Genomic DNA, 24,526 nt, shown 5'->3' on the forward strand with positions numbered 1-24,526 from the left:
TGACCTCATTGATTGGTCCCTACCCTATGCCAGAACTGAAGAGGAGAGGGCCTATGTTCATGGATGAATTCTGTTGAGCAGTTGAAGGTCAGGGATCGCTTCAGCCATCCTCCATACGTGTGCATTCCCCAGGGACCACTCCCACCTCTGCTTCTCAAAGGCACCTGTGCTGCCTTCAGGCATGGACCCTAAAGAACCTGTGGTGGTGTTTAAGGGCAGGTGGCTAGCCAATCCTGGGGCTCCCCTAAGCACCCTTGCCTTGGTACCAATTCTCTTGAGAACAAACACATGGAACCCAACATACAAATAAGGCTGTAATTGGACTGAGGTTCAATTTCCTCTGTCTTCTGAGACTCTGCCTTGAAGAAGTAGGGTTGTTTCTGATGTTTTTGTTTGTGAAGGCTTTTTTAAAAGTCTTTCCTGAGAAAACAGTACTGAGCGTCAGCAGAAGCTGAAGATGACAAGGCTGGGGCATGAAGGCTGCATTTGCCCACCTGCGCTCTTCTGACAGCTCCCAGCTGGGAGAAATCAAAACAATGAATGACCGAGAACACCAGGGAAGAGAGGGGCGGGCAGAACGGTGCCCTCATCCCCTCAGAAGTTTCTCTTAGAGTCTGATTTGACAAGATGCCTCCCCACCCAGGAGGACCCCACTGGGAGTGTGCCTCATACCCCACCCATGACCTCATGTAATCCTCACAACAAACGTAGGATTCCCAGTATTTTTCCCATTTAGAGATTAAAAGTTGAAATTCAGGGAGGTTACAGAACTTGCTTGATGTTGTTCACTTTAATAAAAGAAGCTGGATTAGAACCCAGACCCGTCTACCGCAAAAAAGATCCTTTCTTGCTGGGTGACAAACATCTCAAGGACATAATCTCACCCACATTCTTTCCTCTTTCTACCTGTTCAGGCAAATCCCATGAGGGTTAAATGGAATGACGCATGTGAGGTAAACACGCTGTTGCTCCCTGGGAGTGTTGGTCATGGTGCCACTGCTGTTGTTGAAGGGCTGCTGTTGCTGCTACCGTCCTTGTCGTTGACACGTTGATGATGCTGGTGGTGTTGATACATGCTCTGCGCTCACTGCTTCTGCTACAAACTTCCAAACCAGCCTCCACTTCAACCAGCCACGGTTTACCAGCTTTGCAAGGAGATGTGTATTCCCCACTCCCAGCAGTTCCAAAGAGGCAAGAGAATTTCTGTTCCACTTCCCAAGAGGTAAAGTTATGAGAGCAGAGTCCAGCTTCTCTCTGCCTCACCCCTGAATGGGGCATGCTTCTCAGGGACCTGAGCTGCCCAGTGTGCACCCCAGACAGCACCACTGACCTGGGTTAAATTCCTACTCATCTAATATGTGTGAATTGCTATGACTGGCAGAGCAAGTCTACCTAATGTGGGGGGTAAGGTAGGAGGAAACCCATGGAGCCACACAGCTCAAGTGCATGGACCAACCCAGCCTTTAAATATATACTCTCACTGCCATCAGTCATACTTCAGTGGCTTAATTCATTCAAAACTGGGTGTTAATTTTGTCTTCAAGGCACCTCTAAATTCATCATGATATAATTCAATCTAATTTTCACCTCCCCAAAGAGGTTCTTCCCTTATTTCTTTTTTAAAATTTAAACTCAATTAGCCAACATATAGTACATCATTAGTTTCAGATGTAGAGTTCAGTAATTCATCAGCTGCATATAACACCAGTGCTCATCACATCACATGCCCTCCTTAATGCCCATCACCCAGTTATCCCATCTCCCCACCCACCTCTCCTCCTGCAACCCTCAGTTTGTTTCCCATGGTGAAGAGTCTCTCATGGTTTGTCTCTCTCTCTGATTTCTTCCCATTTAGTATTCCCTTCCTTCCCCTATGATCATCTGCACTGTTTCTTATATTCCACATATGAGTGAAACCATATAATTCTCTTTCTCTGATTGACTTATTTCATTTAGCGTAATACCCTCCAGTTCCATTCATGTCGAGGTAAATGGTAAGATTTCATCCTTTCTGATGGTGAGTAACATTCCATTGTATATATATAACACATCTTCTTTATCCATTCCTCTGTCAATGGACATCTGGGCTCTTTCCATAGTTTGGCTATTGTGGACATTGCTACTATAAACATTGGGGTACAAGTGCCCCTTCGGAAACAATAAATGTTGACGAGGATGTGGAGGAAGGGGAACCTTATTACACTGTTGGTGGGAATGTAAGCTGGTGCAGCCGCTCTGGAAAACAGTATGGAGGTTCCTCAAGAAGTTAAAAATAGAGCTACCCTATGACCCAGCAATTACAATAACTAGATATTTACCCCAAAGATACAAATGCAGTCTTCCCTTATTTCTATCACCCACACCAACCTCACCCACCTGTGAATCTTGGTAGCAGTTGACTATTTATTTGTCTACCAATATATACCGTGAGATACGTGAACTCAGCTAGACAGGGGAGCTCCTTCAGGCTGAAAGCATACTCTAAACATCATCTGCACTTCACCTGTCATGAGAACTAGTAGGCAGTCAGTAAATGCTTATAAAATTGAACAAATTGGGAGCTTCATAGTTAGAAATATTCTCACATGGCTGAGTTTTTATACCACCCTGCCTCATGGAATAAAAAACATTAACGAGATATGCATTTCAGAACTTACATATGATGCGTGGATGCCCTGATGGCTATAGCAATAAGGGAACTGACTAATACTTCATGAAGACGGCCCTAGGCTATTCTATTTAAAATTCTTTAATTTTCCAGATTCATCAAATTCCCTGCCTTTGATATTAACTTCTTGCCATTACAAGCAATTCAACAGAAGTGCAAGTCCTTCCAGTAGGACGGGAGCTGGGCTGGATATCAGGATTCTAAAGCTGATCAAAACGAAAGGCCAAGGGTTGGGAAGTCAATTAATTCTTTGATGCTTTGTTTTACAGATGACACTGATCCAGCAGCCTGGGGGCTCAGGAACTTGAGGACATTCCCTAACTCTTCCCACAGAATCAGTCGTGTGGCTTTGGATGGTACATACCCCGTATGTCTCTAGGATCTCCCAATTCCTGGATTTGTCAGCAGATTCCACATGACTGAGATTACCAGACATCTGACCATCTCAAAAAGTAAATTCCTATTTTAAAAAGTATTTCTGACTTCTTATGGTCTGGGCTGAATTTCTATTCATCTTGTGAATAAGATTTCATTCACTTACAAAGATAACCATGCCATCTAACAGGTGTTGAGAACTGGCAGTGAGCCTGCAGACTTAGCGTGCTCACTGCCATGTTCTGTGGCTTCATGCGTTTTCTCTGCCTTCACGTGCTCTGAAGCGGTGCTTCTCCTGCTGGTAGTGGTCAGTGCATCTCTAGTTGGTCAGCACATATGGACACTAGTTCATTTAATTCTCACACTAACCCCACAAGGGAGTTAGCCTGATTATCTCCCCTGCTTGCGGAGCCTGAGACACAAGGGGGTTCAGTAATTTGCTCAAGGTCACAGAGCTATGGAAGGAGGAGGGAGCCAGGCCAGCTGGCACTAGGGTCCATGCTTCTACCCATTGAACACACTGCCTCGTTAGTGACAAGTGAACTGAGTGTCAGTTTCATCAAGGCATAAAGATACTTGCCCAAAGTGTTAGTCAGGATTATCCAGAGAAACAGAAGATGTTGAGATTTACTTTAAGGAGACTGGCAAATCCAGAATCTGTAGAGACCCAGATAAGAGTCACTGTTTCAGTTCAAGTCCAAAGTCTATCTGGGGCAGAATACTTTCTTGCTCAGGGGAAGTCAGTCTTTTGTTCCATTCAGGCCTTCAACTGATTAGATGAAGCCCACCACACTGTGGAGGGCAATCTGTTTTACTCGAAGTCTACTGACTTAAGTGGCAATCTCATCCAAAATCACCTTCACAGAAACATCCAACATAGTGTTCAACCAAATATCTGAGTCCATGGCCCAGCCAAGATGACACATAAAATGAACCATCACACCCGATGTCACATGGTAAGATCTAGGACTCAGGCTCCTAAAGCACAACTGAGGCCACAGCTGTGTTCATAAAAGCTGAAATGGGGAGCCTCTGTTTTCATTGATTCTCTGCCCACCCCATCTGCAGGTGAACAGGGACTGATTATGTCCTGCTTCCTTCTAAAGTGGCGTGTCCTTGTCCTCTCTCCCCAGGGGCCACCCAAGTGTAACTACTGCTGCCTCTGGACTAACCTTCTAGCAGACAGAGTTTAGTGCCTGATAGTTAATGGCTTTAAGACTTCTTCAAACACAGTCCTCAGGATCCTCAAGGTGAAGAGTGTTAATCAATCTGTCTCCTGGGCTGTCTGTCTTGGGTGGGTAGTTGGGCCTGCAAGCTGAGTGGGGAGAACCTGGAGACTGCCAGCACCTGCAGGCAATGTGTCAGACACTCTAATGACTTAATTCCATTCATCCTCACAATCCTAACATCAGGACAGAGCTCTAATCACCCACCACACAGAAGAGAAAGGAAGTGAGACTTGTTCACTCATTCACTTAATGGATTTGTGTGTGCCTGTATTCTAGGTGCTAGAACACATTGGTGATGAAGCATCCTTTCTCATGGAGCAGTCATTGGCGTGAGGGGAGATGGACAATAAACAAGTAAATGAGTAAGGGATGCAGTATGTTGCATGCTGATGAGTCCTATGGAGAAAAATAAAGCAGGGATAGGTATAGAAGAGGTAGGGATGGGGCTGCAATTTTCAACCAAGGAGGGTTTCTATGAGATGGTAACATTTGAACGAAGTCTTAAAAGAAGTGAGGGAGCAAGCCAGGCTGATGTTCAGAGCACAGCACCAAAGAGAGAGTGATCAGTAAGTGCAAAGGTCCTGAGACAGCAGCGAGTCTGGCTACTCAAGGGCCAAAGTGGCTGGAGCAGAGTGAAAGGGAAGCCATGGAAGAAGAGGTCAGGCAAGGAATGGTCCAGTTGGTATGGCTTTCCAGGCCAGAGAAAGGAGCCTGATTTTTCTCTGCCTGAGATGGGAAGCCTCTAGAAGACTTTGAGCAGGGAAAGTACATGACATGACTTACATCTTTGTAAGATCACAGAAATTAAGGAACGTGTCACAGGCTGTGCAACTGGTAAGGAATAGAAGAACAAGCCAGTATGTCTAGCTGGAAGGCTGTTTTTTCCCTCACCATGACATCAGCCAGAATCCGTTTCCATTGGTTCTAAGAAAACTGACTGATAGTGCTTTGTGAAAAATAAAACAAATGTTGCAGGAAAGATGGATGGGTGTGGGCTAATTTAAGGTAAGAGACAAGTCTAAGAAGGTCTCCCCGAGGAGGTAGTATTTGAGCTGAAACCTGAATAGTGACAAGGAAATATACAGGGAGTAGAGTGTTCGGGAATAGACAGTGCAAAGGTCCTGAGGCAGGACCCAGCCTGGAATACTGGAAGGATATAGAGAAAACAATTGTGGTTGAATAATGGTGAGTAAGTCAGGGAGAGGTGCAAGATGAGGTCAAAGAAGAGGCAGATCCTTCAAAGCCTTGATGAGAAATTTGGATTTTACTCTTAAGTGTGATGAGGACTCCCAGATACCCATTGACAGATGAATGGACAAAGATGTTATGTGTGTAAATATATATTTATATGATGGAATATTACTCATCCACCAAAAAGAATAAAACCTTGCGATTTGCAATGATGTGGATGGAACTAAAGGGTATTATGCTAAGCGAAGTAAGTCAGTCAGAGAAGACAAATACCATATGATATCACTCATATGTGGAATTCAAGAAACAAAACAGCTGAACATAGGGGAAGGGAAAGAAAAATAAGATAAAAACAGAGAGGAAGGCAAACCATAAGAGACTCTATAGGAAATAAACTGAGGGTTGCTGGAGGGGTGGTGGGTGGGGGTGGGGGGTAACTGGGTGATGGGCATTAAGGAGGACACATGGTGTAATGAGCACTGGGTGTTATATGCAACGGATGAATCACTGAACTCCGCCCCTGCAACTAATAATACACTCTATGTTAACTAAATTGAATTTAAAAAATAAAAACAGTGATGAGGAACCGCTAGAGGATTTTAAACAGGAGTGATCTGCAGTTTTTAAAAGATCAGTCTTGGGGTGCGTGGGTGGCTCAGTTGTTGAGTGTCTGGCTCTTGGTTTCAGCTCAGGTCATGAGCTCATATGTCATGGAATCGAATCCCATGCGTCGGGCTCTGCAGTCGGCAGGAAGTCTGCTTGAACATTCTGTCCCTCTGCCCCTCCCCCCACTCTCCCTCTTTCAAATAAATAAATCTTTTTAAAAAGAAAAGATTACTCTTGCTGCTCTGTGGTGAACAACCCGGGGAAGGGCTTACAGGCTGTATGACCTGAACCCCAATTTTCCACTTGGAAAAATGGGACTTATTTAGGAGAACCGTTCGGCCATGTTGTGAGAGAATGAGTGTTACCTCCACAGAGGGAGGAATCTGTAAGGAGTGTTGACTGCTGCTCCCGGTTCTAGAGCAGAGCCTGGCATACAGTAGACGCTCCGTTAACTGCTGGTTGAAGGAATGGATGTATGTGCTTTAAAAACTGTGAGGGGCCACATAGAGGTGAGAGGCTGGGGGTTTACGTTGACCATTAAACCTGAAAGTCTTTCCCAAGAGAACCTAACTCATAGCAATGGAGCTGAAGGCTCTGGGGACAGCACTTCCAGAGACTTTTCTTCTGTCAAGTATTGCTATTCAGTCCTAACCAATTTCCTGTAATCTTCTGGGGGGTTGGACGGAATAACTTGCCGCTAATTTATCAAATTAACATGTCTGGGCTTCATGTAATTTTAAATATCTCGCCCTGTGCAGACTGCACACAATTATCTTCCAGACCAGACCACACTGAGTGATGGAGGCTTTTGTTGTTTTGATATCCTCGCTGGTCACAGAGTTTTGATAACCTGGTTTTCCTCCTGCATAATGATCGGTCGCCTAGCACAGCCTTTGACACATAGAAAATGCTAGATTCCTATTCCACTGAACAAAGGGAATGGCTGGTGGCTGGAACACAATGGTTGTACTGTATGCTGTCCCTACTCTCTAAGGAAAACAAGGAGAAATTTTTATTTCTCTCTCTCTCTTTTTTGTCAGCTGTGAAGAAGCTGCAAGTTTCAAATGTGTCTCCTTACTGACAAGCCTGAAATAATAGGCAACATCCCGAAGTTCCCCCTGCACCAATTTAAAGGTATTAGGGACCTTCCGGACGACCCCCTCACAAAGGGCCTGAAGATCAGGGTTGGTACCTAAATGTCCCAGTCCCCCTGCTGGTCACCTCCAGTGAAGTTCCCCCATTGGCACCTCAAGTGAGCTCAGACATCTTGGCTCACAGGGCAGACTGGGAGGCTGGAGCCCAGAACCCCAGCGCTGTCTGCTCCTCCCCAAAAGCAGCCTCGGCTGTAGGCGTGCACCTCATCCAATCATTTCTCTCTTCCGAATCAGAGGTTCACCTCCGTGCATCTGATTGGTGAAGCCGGAGTCACACACCTGTCCTGAATCGCAGGGGAGCTGGGAAAGTGAGTTACTGACCTCTACTTCAGGGATGCAGGTCTGACGAGGAGGGAGAGTTTCCAAATTTAGGAAGGGTATTCCAAAGATGAGGCAGCAACAAACAGGACGATATCCGCTGCAGCTCTTGTCTTACACAATTGTCGTCTCCAGGGGCTGCCACACAGCAGGTGCTCAAAAATGGTGGCCCTCTTTCCCCTAGTCATGCTTCCCTGTTCTCACTCGTTGCCCATTTCTGAATGGGAGTCTTTCTGCTTCCATTCCTGTGCTCAGGGTTTCTTCCCAGGCACTATTTCTCTAAAACCGGAGCTTTGAGAGGAACAACAACTGAATTCAACATGCAGAGTTTCACCTTACCCAACTTTAGCAACTGATTTCAAACATAGATACACGTAGATATTTAATACCAATATATTTCAAAGATACTATTCTCTAAAAAAAACCTGGGTACTGAGAGTCTAGCTATTATATCATAACCTTAGTGTCCCCCACTCCAGGGATGCTTAACAAGTTTACTGGGTGTGGGGGTGCCTGGGTAGCGCAGTCGTTAAGCGTCTGCCTTCGATTCAGGGCGTGATCCCGGCGTTCGGGGCGCTGGGGGATCGAGTCCCACATCAGGCTCCTGGGCTGGGAGCCTGCTTCTTCCTCTCCCTCTCCCCTGCTGTGTTCCCTCTCTCTCTGGCTCTCTCTGTCACATAAATAAATAAAATCTTAAAAAAAACAAAAAGAAGTTTACTGGGTGTTATACGCAAGTAATGAATCATGGAACTTTACATCAAAAACTAGGGATGTACTGTATGGTGACTAACATAACATAATAAAAAAATTATTTAAAAAATATGGACTTTAGTTAATAACAATAATAATAATAGAGAAGTTTATCTGTATTATTTGATTTCCACCTAATGTGCTTACTTATGTTGTTTGTTTTTTTAAGAAATACATTTAATAATTTAGAAGGAATAGGAAAATATTTTTTACATAAAAATCGAAAACATTTGCATGATAAAAACCATAAAAATTAAAATGACAAGTGCTATATTTGGGAAATATTTGGAATTAAAATTCACAATGACAACAGGAGTTATTATCCTTAATATATAAGTCTCTATAGAGTTTACCAAAATCATAGGAGGAAGAAAAACCCGAGGGAAAAGTGAATGAAAACTGAATAATTTACAGAAAAAGAAAAAGAATCATAATTGTATGATTCTGATGTGTAATCTTGCTGATATGAGAAAGGTAAATTAAAACGACTTTTGTGCAAAGCTTACAACCAAAATATAGTAACAAGGATCAGATTAAGCCTTTCACTGGAAAAACAATTTTAATAAACAAAAGGTACAAACGATAGTTTTCAAGACACTGGACATCAGGCAACGAAGGACAGGACCATGACAGATGGGAAATAAATGATGTGAGCCCACAACTACCCTCACTTTCTTTTTTTTTTTAAGATTTTATTTATTTATTTGACAGAGAGAGAGACAGCCAGCGAGAGAGGGAACACAAGCAGGGGGAGTGGGAGAGGAAGAAGCAGGCTCCCAGCAGAGGAGCCTGATGTGGGGCTCGATCCCAGAACGCCGGGATCACGCCCTGAGCGTGAAGGCAGATGCTTAATGACTGCGCCACCCAGGTGCCCCTACCCTCACTTTCTGCCTTGTGAGACACTCTAGGCACTGCTGCAGAGAAGGGAACCCAGGTGGGGCCGGGGGCTCCCTGAGTTAAAGAGACTGAGCTCAAAGTCCAGACAATTCAAGGTGTCCAGAGATTCTGGGAGGAGTACAGGACAGGGAGAATTCCAGAGACCTGCAAAAGGCCGCCCTCAACTACTCAGTACAGTGCTGTCAGCAGGTGTGAGAAAGCTACCTGAAGGCCGGGAAAGAACCACCCAAGGAGATGGGAGGGATGAGCATTCAGTGCTCACAGGGGGTTGGAAAGAGTGTTGTTTCCTGCCAGCCAGACTTGAAAGCCTTGTAATCCAGGGATCAGCCTGTAGAGTACTTAGAGCATATCCCAGTAGTGGGGAAGAGTCAGCCATAAACTAAACTCTGTTCTGGTCCCACCCAGTAGGTCTTAAAAACCAGACTCGAAACCAGACTCAAAATATTTCCAAGTGCTTAACAGCATCTTAGAACAAGGCTTAAGGGTTATTTATAAGAATACAAAATATCTAGCACTTAACACACTAAGATGATTGACCCTGAGCGGGTCCCTGCGTGTCTCTGAGTAATACCAGGCATGTAAAGAAGCAGAAAATGTGATGGAAAATGAGGATAAGAAATCAACTGGACTCCACCCAGAACTGACACTCTCAAAATTTGTTGGCTATGACTAACATATTTATTAGAGGGGAATTCGCAGCACTGACTTCCTGTATCAGAAAAGAGAAAAGATCTCCACTTTAAATGTCCCTTAAGAAACTAGGAGGAAAAAAAGAGCAAATAAAATCTAAAGGATTTCTTTATTTCACTGAAATAAAGAAAAAAGAAAAAAAGGAGAGAGAGAGGCAAACCAAGTAACAGACACTTAACTACAGAGAACAAGCTGATGTAATTACAGAGGGGAGGGGAGGGGAGTGGGGGGGGGGCGCATAGGGGAAACAGGTGATGGGGATTAAGGAGGGCACTTGTCAGTGATGAGCACCGGGTGTTGTAAGGAAATGTTGAATCACTATATTGTACACCTGAAACTATTATCACATTGTATGTTAACGAACTAGAATTTAAAGAAAAACTTTAAAATTTTTTAAAAGGAAAGGAAATTGGGAAAATAAGATCAGGGATCAATGAAACAAGAAGGAGTAGTGAAAATCAGTAACTAAAAGCTGTTTCTTTGAAAATACCAATAAAATTGACAAGCCTCTAAGCAAGCTGATTAGGAAAACATAAAAGAAGAGAAGGCAGATTATGCAGACCAGGAATGAAGCAGTGACATTATTACAGAGCCTACATGAAATCAAAAGAAAATAAGGAAATATAAGGAACAGCTTTATGAGTTGAGATGATATGAGAAGATCCTTTAGAAGACACAAACCACCCAAGATTATTCCCAAACCCCCAGATAACCTGATATGTTCTATATATTTAAAGAAATGGAATTTTTAGTTAAAAACCTGCTAATAATAAAAAACCCAGGCCCCAAAATTCACTGGTGAATTCTAGCAAATATTTATGGAAGAAATAAATGCAACTCCCCCATACTTTTCCATGTAAGTAAAGTGAGAATAGACTTTCCACCTAATTTTATGAGGCCAGCAATACCTTGATTCTAAGGCCAGAAAGGCATTACAAGAAAAGTACAAACCAATATTCGTTATGAACTTAGATGCAAAAGTTCCAGCAAAATCTCTGCAAATAGAAACCAATAATATATTTAAAAAGAACAGCATATCATGACCAAGTTGGATTTATGCTAACAATACAAAGTTGATTTAATATTTAAAAATAATCAGTGTGATTCATTCTCTAACAGGATGAAAAAGAAAAACCATGCGATCCTCTTGATAGATGAAAATAAAGCATCTGACAAAATCCAACATCTATTTCTGATTGAAACTATTAGCAAAGTAGGAATTGAAAGGAAATTCTCCCACATGCTAAAGAGCATCCATGAAAAACTTACAGCTAACACCATACTTCACGGCAAAAGACTGAATCAGGAAGAAATCACTTATATGTGCTCTAACCACTTCTATTAAACATTGTATTGGGGGCTCTAGCCAGTGCAATAAGGCCAAGAAGAAAATGAAATGTATCCAGGTTGGAAAAGATGTAGAACATGTTTGTCTAAATAGAATCGATGGAATCTACAGAAAAGCCGCTAAAACTAATGAGTGTGTTTAGCAAGCTTGCAGGATACAAGTAAACAAACAAAAATCGATTGAATTTCTATATTTTATCAGTGGAAAAAAATTGAAATTTTAAAAAGCAACATGATTTACAATAGTATTACAAATATTTACCCCCTATGGGTCAATCTGACAAAAGTACCCCTAAGACGACAAATCACTGCTGAGAGACATTCCAGAAGACTGGAGTAAGTGGAGAGCTACACCGCATCCATGGGTCAGGAGACTCAGTCTTGTTAACATGTAAATCCTCCCTCAACTGACCTATGGATTCAACACAATCTGAACCAAAGTCACAGCAGGCTTTTGAGTAGAAATTGACAAGTAATTCTGAAATGTGTATGGAAATGCAAAGAACCTCTTCTAGCCAAAGCAACCTTGTAAAAGAACAACTAGTCTACATTTCCAGCACTGCCTCATCAAAGGCAGTAAAGCCATAGCAATTAAGAAACTGCTATTGGTATCAAAGTAAACCAATGGATCGATGGAAGAGAACAGAGATGACAGAAATAGACTGACTCATGCGTGCAGCTGATTTCTGACAAAGATGCAAAGCCAATTCAGTGGAGGAAGAATAGCCTTTTCAAAAAATAAGGCCGTGACAATCGGGCGTGCACATGCAAAAAAAGAGAGAGAGAGAGAACTATGGAGCATAGCTTGCACTATATACCAAAAACCCCCACTCAGAATGGATCACAGATGTAAATGCAAAGCTATAGAACTATACACACACACTATTGTAGAAGGAAACGCAGGAAGAACTCTTTGTGATGATGAGTTGAGCAAAGATCTCACAGTTATCTATCTATGAAAGGTATCTATCCGTGAAACAAAAGGCTAACAAAGTTGACGTCATCAACACGAATAACTCTACTCTTCAAAAAGTCGCTGTTAAAAGAATGAAGACAGGGCGCCTGGGGGGCTCAATCGGTTAAGCATCCGACTCTTGATTTCAGCTCAGGTCATGAACAGCAGCTTATACCCGACCATGAACAGCTTTATTTTGCAGTAGCCCAAACCTGAAACAGCTCGTCTGTCCATCAGCTGAGTGATGACCGAGTGAGCTGGGGTGCATCCGTGCACTTGAATGCTCCTCTGCGACACGAAGAACGAGCTGCTGATCTGTGCAACAACATGGATGAGACTCCAAGTAACTACGCGGAGCGAAAGGGGTCGAACAAAAAAAAGGGTATGTGTTGCTTGGCTCCATTTACATAAAATGCCTTAAAACGCAAACTAATCTATAATAATAGGACAGGTTGGCGGTTGCCTAGGAGAGGGGCGGAGTGCCTCTAGAGGGACGGTTGCAGAGGCATACAGGGAAACTCTTCTGGGGGATGGATATGTCCATCATCTTGATTTTGATGATGGTGTAACAGTATCCATAGGTCAAAATGCATCAAGTTGTACATTTTAAGTCCGTGCAATTTATCATAGGCCAGCTATGCCTCAATACAGCTTTTTAACTATGTTCACGTTCAATTTTTCATCTATCAGATTGACAAAATTCTAAGTGTTGGACAACATATACTCTCGACAAGGTTGTGAGGAGTCAGCTTTTCAGAGAAGCTCTTTCAATTTACACTCCACCCCCAGTATTTGAGCGTCCCCCTCACTGCACACTCATCCATGCTAATGAAGTTTAAAATTTTAATTTTAGCTGTTCCAGCTGACTGTGACCTTTCCAGACAGTGGAGCTCCGGTCTAACGGCCATAATAAGATTGTTCAGTGAGAAGAGATGTTTAAGACAGGAAGCAGCATATGAGGACGATGCAGGTTTTTTTCATTTATGCATTTTGTTCACTTTGCGTTGACTCTGCAACGTTTTACTGAGTGCCTTCTAGGTGTCAGGCACCATTCTGGTCACTGGGGATAGACGTGGCTGTGAAGAAGCCTGCCAGAGTCCCCATCCCCCAGCGTGACACCGCAGCTCCATGGCGCAGCCACAAATAGCCCATCAGGTACACAGGGAATGTGTCAGACGGTAGTGAACACAGGGAGAAAAACAAGCAGGCACGGGGAAGGGGGAAGCTCAGGGTGAGCTGTTGTTTCAAAGTAAGGGCTCAGGCAGGTCTCTAGAAGGTGACAGTTGAGCAGACACCTGAAGTGAGCAAGTGTGGGAATAAGATGATCTGGAAGGGTTGAAAACAAGCTCCTGTTCAAGCGTGTGTTTTCTTTTCCCTTTGTACGTGTTTGGAATGCAGGAATGATTTCCATGTCCTTTCTTCCCAGTCTCTCCACCTTCCCACAGTGCTCCGATGCAAGCCTTTCAGCACCTGTTGATGTCGTTGGGATGGTAAGCTCAGAGTCGCAGGCCAGCCGATGCCTCTCGCCAGCTGGGTGACCCTGAGCGGGTCCCTGCGTGTCTCTGAGCCTTGTTCCCCTCCTGTGTGCAAATGGAGATGCGAAAAATTCACCGACTCATCCACCAAGTGCGAACCGAGCCGTTATTATGTGTCTGGCTGCGTGCGAGGTGCTGGGGACACAGTGGTGGGTAAGGCAAAGTCACAGACTTCCCCGAGTCTGCCCAGCCAGGCACGCTGACTTGTACAAACTACCAGGGTGATGGATATTTTAAACAAGACATGTAGGACTATGGGAGCATTAAGAGGGTACCAGACTAAGTGTGGACATCAGACAGTGCTTCTCAGAAGGAACATTTAAGTGGGACCTAAAGACCAAGAATGGCATGTATGTGCACGTGCATGCAAGCATGCTGCAGAGAAGGGAAATGTCCCAGGACGTAGGAACCAGTGGGAAAGACCATGAAGCAGAACGGACACTGTGAGTTTTCGAGGAATTGGGAAACGATAGGACCAGCATTGCTGGACTTGGATGTTCATCTCACAAGGTCAGAGTGTGAAATGGGATCACCTGAGAGAACACCACCCCCTCCACGAGGTGCTTCATACACGCGACATCTTTTCTCTCCTCCCGGAGCTCTGAGCCACCAGCAATGTGCAGGACGCTGTCACGACACCTGCCACCCATCTAGCAATCTTCGGTTCTGTTGTTGCAAGTGGTCTACACGCAAGCGCCTGACGGTAGAGCTTCCTGTGTTTGTTCTGCAGACGAGGACTGAAATCTGGGAAGAAGCGGCACTGACAGCAGCTTGTGTCAAGCCAGATACCTGGACGTGGGCCAAAACCATTCTGGGCTAATCCAGATCTCCCCAGTGCACCCCATTTCCTTGTACCCATCACCCACACAGGCAGCAACGTTCAACACACATGGTCGTCACCTCTGAATGACCCAGAAGAGATCAGAGTTAAAACAGAAGCAATGGACTTTCAAAATTATCTCTTAAAAACCACAGAAGACTGTTCTTATTACATTTTTGTTTTAATTCCAGTATAGTTAACATACAGTGTAATATTAGTTTCAAGTATAAAATATAGTGATTCAACACTTCCAAACAACACCTGGCGCTCATCCCAACAAGTGCTCTCCTTAGTCGCCATGACCCATTTCACCCATCCCCCACCCCACCCCTCCAGTAACCATCAATTTGTTCTGTAGTGTTAAGAGTCTGTTTCTTGGTTTGCCTCTCTCTCTTTTTTTCCCTTATACTTGTTTGTTTTGTTTCTTAAATTCCACATATGAGTGAAACAATATATTTGCCTTTTGCTGACTGACTTATTTTGCTTAGCATAACACTCTCCAGTTTCATCCATGTCATGGTAAATGACAAGATTCCGTTCTTCTTCATGGCCAGGTAATATTCCAGTGTGTGTGTGTGTGTGTGTGTGTGTGTGTGTGTGTGTGTGTGTGTGTGTATACCATATCTTCTTTATCCATTCATGAGTTGATGAACACTTGGGCTGCTTCCATATCTTGGCTATTGTAAATAATGCTGCTATACACATCGGGGTGCATGTTTCCCTTTGAATTAGTGCTTCTGTATTCTTTGGGTAAACACCCAGCAGTATGATTCCTGGATCATAGGGTAGTTCTATTTTCACTTTTTGAGGATCCTCCATGCTGTTTTCCATGGCGGCTACAGCACTTTGCATCCCCACCAACAATGCAGGAGGTTCCCTTTTTCTCCGTATCCTCACCAACCCTTGTTTCTTGTGCTTTAGATTTGAGCCATTCTGACAGGCGTGAGGTGATATCTTTTTGTAGTTTTGATTTGCATTTCCCTGATGATGAGTGATGTCGAGAATCTTTTCATGTGTCTGTTGGCCATCTGGATGTCTTCCTTGGAGAAATGTCTGTCCAAGCATAGAAGACACAGTTTTAAATCCAAAGGTTTTAACTGCAAGAGGCAAACTTTGAAAGGGTCAAAAGTGTTCTCAGTATAAAGACTGGACCATAAACAATAGAGTTAGCAAAAGTATATTATGAATAAAACCCAGATTTCTAACCTAACAGGAACTGAGGCTGTGGGGGAAAGAGGAAGAGGAGGAGGAGAGGGCAGGATGACAAGAGAGTATCTTCCAGAAGGAATTCCACACTGTGTCCCCTCTCCAGGAAGAGCCCGAGCCCTGGGATGTGAGAGGGGCAAGGGGGTATGTTAAGAACTCCAGTTAGAGGGGACTCACATGCCTTCCTTTCTGGGGCTCTGAAGAGCAGCAGCCCAGGGAAAAGTGCACTGTCATCATGGTGGTGGGTGTGGGGGGGCAGTGTTGGCCCAGTGGGGTCCCAGCAGCAGGTCTGAGGGCAGCATCACAGAATCCACCCCCACCCTGCATGGCACAAGGAGAGCAGACAGGAGTGCAAGGCTTAGCTGGGGGAGGGGCCTAGGGCCTTCTGGGTCACAACCACAGATGACAGCCCAGGCCAGCAGCTGAAGTAGATGGAGACTGACAACCAAACCTCAGGCAGGCTGTTCACACTGTGAAGGTGCTTACTTACCAAGGAGAACCACGGGCCAGACACTCTGGCTCCCCAAAACCAGAATGCTAGCTGTGAGAGAAAGGGAGGGAGAAACCCTGAAATCACCTGAGCTTAAACTAAAATTGTCTAAGAAATCACTAAATTTGATGGGGCCTCCATGGCCATGAATGGATTAAGCTTTCTGCTGTGGATGGAATGTTGGCTAAAAATGGAAATTGAGTTGTTCATAGAAAAGGAGAAAATGATGTTTTTGTGACCTGCCCATGTGTGTAACCTGTCCGCTGTTGGACCTATTATAGAAGGAATATTGCTTTCACAGAGCCATCTCCAGAAAAAACTCAACTCCATTCTCCATGGTCGCCCCCTCCACACACACGTCTGGTCTTGGCTTCCAGAGGTGCGGTTCTGAGGGAAGCATGGCTTTAAGCTTCAGGGCGCATACAGCCAAGACATCACAGGAGCTGGGAACCCAGGGGAGTCCATGGACCATCAACCCCCACAGCTCACCAGCAGGGACGAGTAAACTCACATGTTTCTAAAAATGAAGGAACCGCAGTGCAAACCACCAGCATTTCCCACACATCCCATTGGGTGTTCCCTGTGTGAACTCCAGAAACAGAATGTGTGAGAACACAGCACAGCAGATGTGTGCAAGGGGCTGTAAATGCACAGTGGAAGCCAACTGGGCACCAACAGATAGCCAAGGCCCAGCTCGGCTGGCAGGTCATTCCCTTAACACTCTCTCCCGGCAAAACACAGAGCCTCTGAGCGTCCAGACCAGCCCGGCCACCCTGGGTTCTCTGCTCAGGAAGATCCTCACCCCATCTTCCCACGTGCACTAAAATACTTTCAGGCCTGGGCTGCACCCTTCCTTCTGCATGCATTGCCCTCCCTTTCCCAGTGTTCCAGGCTCAGGTGCACTGTATATTCTTGGCGACCTTTCCCTGGTGGCCTCCAGAAAGAGGGGGCCCTTCACAACACCCTGGAGATGGCCCCGTAGGGCCCTGATCAATGTCTGCTCTCCACTAGAGTAAGCGCCCCTCATCACTCATCCATTGGACCCACATTAAATATCTCTGTGTCAGGACACAACAGCACATGTCAGTGGCTGAAAGAATACATGAACGATGCAGTCACTGCAGACCAGTGAAGTCAGGATGGTGCAGTGGGAAGAAGTCAGACAGACAGGAGTTAGAAACCCGGCCCTGGAATTTGCTAAGCTGGGTGACCCCGAGGGCACTACTTGATTTACCTGAACCCCAGTTTCTTCATAGTAAGTGGGAACAGTAATATTCACCTCTGAGTCTCAAGTGTTCTGCAGGGCAAATGAGAATCTATGTGGAAGAAATGCACACGGAAGGCCCTGGCTTCCTCTCCCTGCAAGATAAAACGGTGGACCATTTCTGGTTTCCCACAGTCACGTGAGAATTTGGCAGAGATTCTGAGTTGCCCACCCAAACCCTTTCTCCCCTTCTATTTTACTAGAAAATCTCAATTTGGGGGATGCCTGGTAAAAATGACATTTCCCATCATCCCTTGCAGCTGAGGTGGTCATGTGACTCGGTTCTGGCCAATGATTTGTAAGCAGACATCACCAAGGGGGTGTCTGGAAAAGTTCCTCAAACTAGTATATTTTGTTCTTCAACTTTCTCTTTCTCTCAGTCGGGAATGAAGATGTGAAGATCTGAGTTGTGGCAGCCATCTGGGTACTATGAGATCACCTTGGGGGTGGAAGCCATGTACCCAGAATGGCTGAGCAGAAAAGTGGCATTAGTGATGTGGATGGAGCTCCTGTCCCAGCCTGGACTGCCCACTTCAGATTACATGTTACATGAGAGAAAATTAAACTCCTATTTTATTTAAATCACTAATATCTGGGTTTTTCTGTTATATGCAGCAGAACTCGATCTCAGAAACTAGGATTGTCTGCAGATCACTCAAATCTCCCTATTCAGTTCACAGTGCAAGAATTGGTAAGAAGAGTTAATTTTATGATTTATGATTGTTATGTGAAGTGGGTCTTAGATACTCCTAAACCAGGAAGATGATTAGAAGGCAAATTACGGAAACTATTTTCTTTATCCTGACTCTGATTTTAGATATCATTTTTGTACTTTTTCTGATTACAGAGACAATAGACATTCATTTTAACAAATTTGGAAGCTACCAAAAAGCACAAAGAAAAGAAAAGAAAAGAAAATCATCTGTAATCAGTTCTCCAGGGGCAAGTAATTTCTCATACCAATAAAAGGAACTAGGGCTCCTTAGAGAAATGGCAAATTCTAAGACTGGGCCAAGCAGTTTCCAAGATAAGCCAGGAGAATCTTGTAGTGCCAGAAAAGGATTTTGGCTCTAAACAGAATCTGCTCTAAAACAAACAAGCAAGCAAACAAACAAACCCACAATGATGGGGGTATGTCAAAGGGACCCAAAAACCAACTGAAATAGTTCCCAGTGGCCAAAGCTGGAACAATTTGAGCAATAAAATAAAGTAGCAATGGATTATAGCTCCAAGTATAAAATAAATGAGTCCGTATTGATATTAATACATATTCAAAGAAACAAGTGGGGGAGAAGAGACAAATCTCCCACACACAAGAATTCAAAATAATTTATATAAACACCGCCATCTTCCAAGAGCACAGCTGTCCACCCCTTAAGTGTGGTCTGTGCATAGTGACTTTCTTCCAAAGGGGGCAGAACAGTAACCATACAGTGGAGAATCCTGACAAACACACCTCATCCAGGTGATCAAGGGCACATTAACAGTGTTAAGTCAAGCAGATGGTATCTCTCCTTGATATGATGGGATGAAATGGTACTTTCCCACTGTAGTCTTCCTCTCAAAGACCCATAACCCCAGTCAAATCATGAGAAGAACATCAGAAAAATTCCAACAGAGAAAAACTCTACAAAATACCAGACCAGAGCTCCACAAAACTGTCAAGGTCATCAAAAATAAGGAAAATCTGAGGAACTGTCACAGCCAAGGGGAGCTTAAAGAGACATGATGACTGAAAGTAATGTTGATATCCCTGAGTGAAAAAATGAATAGAGCCTCTGTGACCTCTGGGACAACATCAGGCAGATTAATATGTGTCATCAGAGTTGCCAAAGAAGAGGAGAAGGAAGTAGAACAAAAAAATTATTTAAAGACACAAAGACCAAAACTTTTCTGATATTGGATGAAAACTATACAAATCCCCCCAAATCCAGCAAACCCCAAGCAGAAAACCACACAAGGGTAACCATAGTCGAATTACTACAAAACTCTGAGTTAAAAAAAAAAAAAAGCTGCTCTTCTTATAAAAAAATTTTCAAACAGGCAGAGGAAAAAAATACTGATATATGGGGAGGAACATTAAACCAATACAACACACAAATTGTCAGAAACAAAGCAACCCAGAAGACAGAGTGACATCTTTAAAGTAGTGAGAAAATGTAAAATGCTGCAAACCTAGAATTCTATACTCAGTAAAAATATCTTTCAAAAATGAAGGCAATAAAGAGACTTTTGACATAAAGGATGAGAAAATTCATCACCAGCAAACTTGCCCTAGAAGAAATACTACAGACATTATGTACAAGGAAAATGAGACAAGACAGAAACATGGATCTACATTTTTTTTAAAAGCACCAGAAGTTGTAAATATTTGCATGCACATAAAATACAGTTTTCTCATTTTAAATCTCTTTAAAAGATAACTGCTTCTAAAAAGTAAAATAATATCAGTGTATGTGGGAGTTTAACACAAATAGAAACAAAATGTGGCACACAACAGCAGAAAGGATGGAAAAGGGAACTGGAAGTATACAGTGTAAGATTCTTATACTATATGTGAAAGCACATAATACTATTTGAAGGTAGAAAATGATTAGTAAAAGATACATAGGGTGAACCCTAGAACAACTCTAAAAGGGGAGCTATGGTAATTCAATAGAGAAGATAAAACTGAATCATAAAAGAGACTCAGTGCTTAAGGAGGCAGGAATGGAAGAAAAGACAGTAAATAACAGATCAAAGAAAGAAAAATGAAATAGCAACTTGGTAGACTGAAACAAAATCACAACAGTATCAACAAATGCATTAAATATAATGGTCCAAACATCCCAGTGAGAATTCAGAGATTGCTGAATTCACAGTCTGTGGGGAGCCAGTGATGAGTCATTTCCTGGGGCTGGGGGAGGAAACCCCTTCCCCTGAACACACTACCCAAATGAAGGTAAACTCAACAATAACAGTTGCTCTTGTGGTTATTGGTGGTGTGCTGGTTGCCATTGCTTTTGGCGTTGGTGAACGAAGGCCAGAGAAGCAAGGGTGCACAAAAAGCTGTAACAGGATTGGCTCTCCTCAGTCCCTGCCTGTAGCTGCGTGTTGGAGAATGGGTCAATGAGAAGCCTACTGTTTCTACCTCTGGCCCATCCTCCACAAGGCCTTTAGCCTTACCTTTCCAAAGCAAACCAAATAATGGTGCTCCTCTGTTTATAAACTTTCTACAACAATAATAATACCTAACATTTATCGTGTGTTCCCTGTGCCAGGCACATTTTAGGTATCACTTCATTAATTCTATAAAATAGGAGAGGAAACAGAAATTCACAGAAGATTGGTGACTTTTCTTGGGCTACCCAGTAAATGGCAGATCTGAGAAGCAAACCCAGATCCACCTTATCCGTCGCATCTTATTGTCACTCAGTGGCTCTTTGGAAAGCAGGGCTTCCCCTACAGACCAGCTAGGAAGGTAATCAGAGGACAATGCATGGAGGTCTTAGAAGAAATGGAGAGTCTTTGGAGGTCTTTCAGCAAGGGAGTAACTTAGACAAGGCTACCATGGAGCAAAGAGGCTGGGGCCAGCCTGGAAGGAAGGAGGCTGTTGGCACCAACCAGGAGAGAGGTGGTGATACGCTGGCCTGGGCAGGAGTGAAGGGGCAGAGGAGGGCATAGATGTCAAGGCTAATGCAATAATACAATCAGAAAGATTTTGCCATCATATTTGGGGGCTGAGAAACAGGAAGATGTCTAGGATGACTTGTAAATTTCTGGCTTGGTACCGTCCACTCAAGAGAGGGGACATCCATGGTGGAATGGGTTTTCTAGGAAGCTGATGAGTTTGGGGATGGACATGCTGAGGCTGAGGCCTCTGTCCAGGAGGAGATGTCCAGCAATCTGTAGACATAAGCATCTGGAGCCTGAGAAACAGTCTAATCTGGAGATAAAGATTTGGGGTCATAAACATAAAACTGTTCCCAAATCTCCCCAGTCGGGTTGGCTCTCAATCCCAAATCCTACAGCATGATTTTTCATATATCTATTTTTATCCCTTGAATTTAAAAATTATTTATTTTTGTGTCTGTCAATTCAATCAGACTGAATTCATCATAGAAGACAGAATCCACAGGAAGCTGAGCTTCAGAGAAGTTTAGCTGTTTTCTTAATTTCATACAGTGTATAAGTAACAGAGCTCAAACTTGAACTGAAGTCCTCTCAATCCAAGTTCCCTGGAGCTTCTCTCTCATAAGTAGGCTTCCATGTGTTGTGGTAGGAACAGCCCCTTCTAGAAGGGTCACTGTGTTCACCTGGAGTGTCAACAGGAATGATACAAGCCACCAAGCTCATTTATGTGAATGTGTAAAAATATAATATAACAAATAAGCTACATTTACTGTACACCAGTATTTTACTGGACACTATGGACATAATAGGCAGTATCTCCATTCTTTATGACACCTCTTTATTCTAAGGTAGGTGTTAGGATCCCTGACTGACAGATGAGGAGGCTGAGGTTCACAGTGGTACAGTGACTTGTTCCAAAGTTGTCCAGGCAGGATTCAAATCTAACTACCTGACTGCAGAAGCACAGGCTTCCCCTGGTCTTCACGTTTGTCGTGTAGTAGAGAAAGTAAATCAATAGTTAGTATTTCTCTGTCTATTAACATAGGGAGTTATTATTAGGTTGAAATGCCGTATTTTAAACAGCTTGGGCACCTCCTGTTGTTGCTAAGAGCCTCTTCAATCAGCCTCCAGCCCATAATTTTGAGCTATTTTCTGAGATCCTTATGTGCAATCTACTTTCAAGCATGCATGATTCTAGCAGAGCCCTGTAGAAGCAGGAAATTATTAGAAGGGCAGATGGGTCACCTTCAAGAGGTAGAAAAGGACACAGATGGGACAGGTCCACACCACCAATAAGCGCTTTACAGATCCAGTTCATCTAATCCTCACACCAAGGAACTTTTATCACCATTTTGTTGGTGATGAACATAAGGCTCAGAAAGGTCAGGTGCTTGTCCAGGGACACACAGCTCACAAGTGGTGGGGCGGGATGAACTCAAGTCATCTTACACCAAAGACCATGCATTTTCTACTCCACTACTCTATGTGTGAAAATCACTGCTCTTATCCTTGCTCCGCTCACGGGATCTTCTGATGGGAAAGCTGGCTGCATCAATTCTTCTCTCTTACACTTGACCTGCCTGCTCCTGCGTATCCATTAATGTCGTGACATGGCCACGTGTCAGCTCGTGATGGAAGAAGTATGACCCCCAGCAAAGGTCCCTGTTCACCACACTGCATGTGTGCTGGTTGGAAAGTACAAAGAAGACTTGGCCTTCTAGTCATCAACAAACAAAATGTCTCATGGCAGATAATGGTTTGAAAGTTAGGAGATCTGGCTTCAAAACCATATCTCTCCCTTGTAGGTGGTGTGATCCCGGGCAAGTTACTTATACTCTCTGAGTCTCAGCTTTCTTGGCTGTACAATGGGAGTAGTGATGCCCACCTTGCTGGGGTATTAGTGAGGACTGGAAGTGGGTTAAAGTAGCTGGAAGGGTCCAGCAGTGACTCTCAGGCAGCAGATGCTTCATCTGATCCCTTGTCTTCCCCTTGCTGGTGACAGGATGCCCTTCTCAATCATTTCCTACCCTCTCTGCAATGGTATTCTTTGCCTGGCTCTTAGAAAGCTCATGCAATGATCCAGTCCAGCCTCAACGAGACATCATTGGCTCAACCACTGCTATGGAAGTGGAAAGGGTCAGAGCAGATAAAAGCACTCTGTGAAACACAAGGGCCTGTGTGCAGTTTGTTTGTTGGCAAATGTGCCCACTGATCGAGTCTGGGAGAAAGGGCGAGGGTTTGGGACCATAAAGACTATGAACCCTGGGGGCACCTGGGTGGCTCAGTCGGTTAAGCATCTGCCTTCAGCTCAGGTAGTGATCCCAGGACCCTGGGATGGAGCCCCATGTAAGGCTCCCTGCTCAGTGGGGAGTCTGCTTCCCTTCTCCCTCTGCCGCTCCCCCTGCTTGTGCTTTCTCTCTCTCTCAAATAAGTAAATAATTTTTTTTAAAGAGTATGAACCCTGATTCTGCTACTTACTGGCTCTGTGATCTTTATACATCACCTCATCTTCTTAAGCCTTTGGATTTCCTCATTTATGAAAGGGGGAAATAACTCTAATTTGAGTCAGAGACCATATACCCCAGTGGCTGGCACATTTTCTGGCCACTAGAATGACAGAGGGCAAATCTCTGTGGAACACAACAACGTGAGCCAAAACACAAGAAGTAAGGAAAATAAAGGGTTCCTACATAAAGCAAAACCAAGTGCCACCGAGAAGAGCTTTGTGTTAAATGCATTTATTTTCGAAAGTTCCATTGAGAAAAACAGAGTAGCTCACACACAAAATGCTGGAACAAAGAGCCTCGCTTGGACACACAGCCCATGTGCCCCCAGAAGTTGCAGAGGTACAAACTGGAGGCTAGGGTCTCCCTCAGACCCTTACAGAGGTGAAACTGAAGGCAACAAGGATTCAAGGCTGCCCCTGTGTCTCAGCACGTACCTCGTGATGCCAAAGAGAATAGACCCTCTGGAAATTCATGACACCAGATTAAACGGAGTCCTTGAACGTCGTGGGTGTTGGGGGTGTCTGCGTCTTCCGCATGTGCGACTTATAGCTATGAGTTGTACCCTATAAACACACACACACGAGTGGGCAGGAGAAAAAGAAAAATCTGTCTTCAGACTCCTTGGAGCCTTCCTTGGGACTAGTCCATGCCCAAGGCCCAAGTGGCCTTTTTGGCATTCAGAAAGTTCTTCTTCTTTCTCCTGGGAGGAGCATGCAATGAGATCTCTGGCTCCTTTGGATTTCTGAATATAAAGAGCTTCTCTCCTGTGTGTAATAAATCAATGGTCTCCGCCCCTACAATGGGCACAGCAGCCGGTTCTCCGATGGACTCCAGGGACAGGTGTGGCCAGCTGCCTTTTCCAGGCATTACCACCCTCTCTCTGAGAGGGGGACATGTCTTCTTTAATATACT

General features: G+C 44.1%; 1 protein-coding gene across 9 annotated transcripts in view; it reads right to left on the reverse strand.

Annotated features, from left to right (window-relative positions):
* Positions 1–1,777: 1,777 nt before the first annotated feature.
* EVC2 (EvC ciliary complex subunit 2) overlaps positions 1,778–24,526 on the reverse strand; it is a 140,878-nt gene continuing 118,129 nt past the window's right edge. For 6 of the 9 annotated variants that reach the window (XM_087864280.1, XM_087864282.1, XM_087864279.1 and 3 more), the window contains one exon: positions 19,495–24,524. In XM_087864280.1, the coding sequence (XP_087720406.1) occupies positions 24,254–24,524 (271 nt within the window). In that variant the 3' untranslated portion in view covers positions 19,495–24,253. Of the gene's footprint in view, positions 15,589–19,494; positions 24,525–24,526 lie in introns of those variants that run through there. The other 3 variants (XM_045771464.2, XM_087864283.1, XM_045771465.2) reach the window with 2 other exon arrangements.

This window comes from Ursus americanus, chromosome 8, assembly GCF_024610735.1.
Source record: "Ursus americanus isolate L20-20 chromosome 8, mUrsAme1.1.p, whole genome shotgun sequence".
In the NCBI taxonomy this organism is placed as follows: domain Eukaryota; kingdom Metazoa; phylum Chordata; class Mammalia; order Carnivora; family Ursidae; genus Ursus; species Ursus americanus.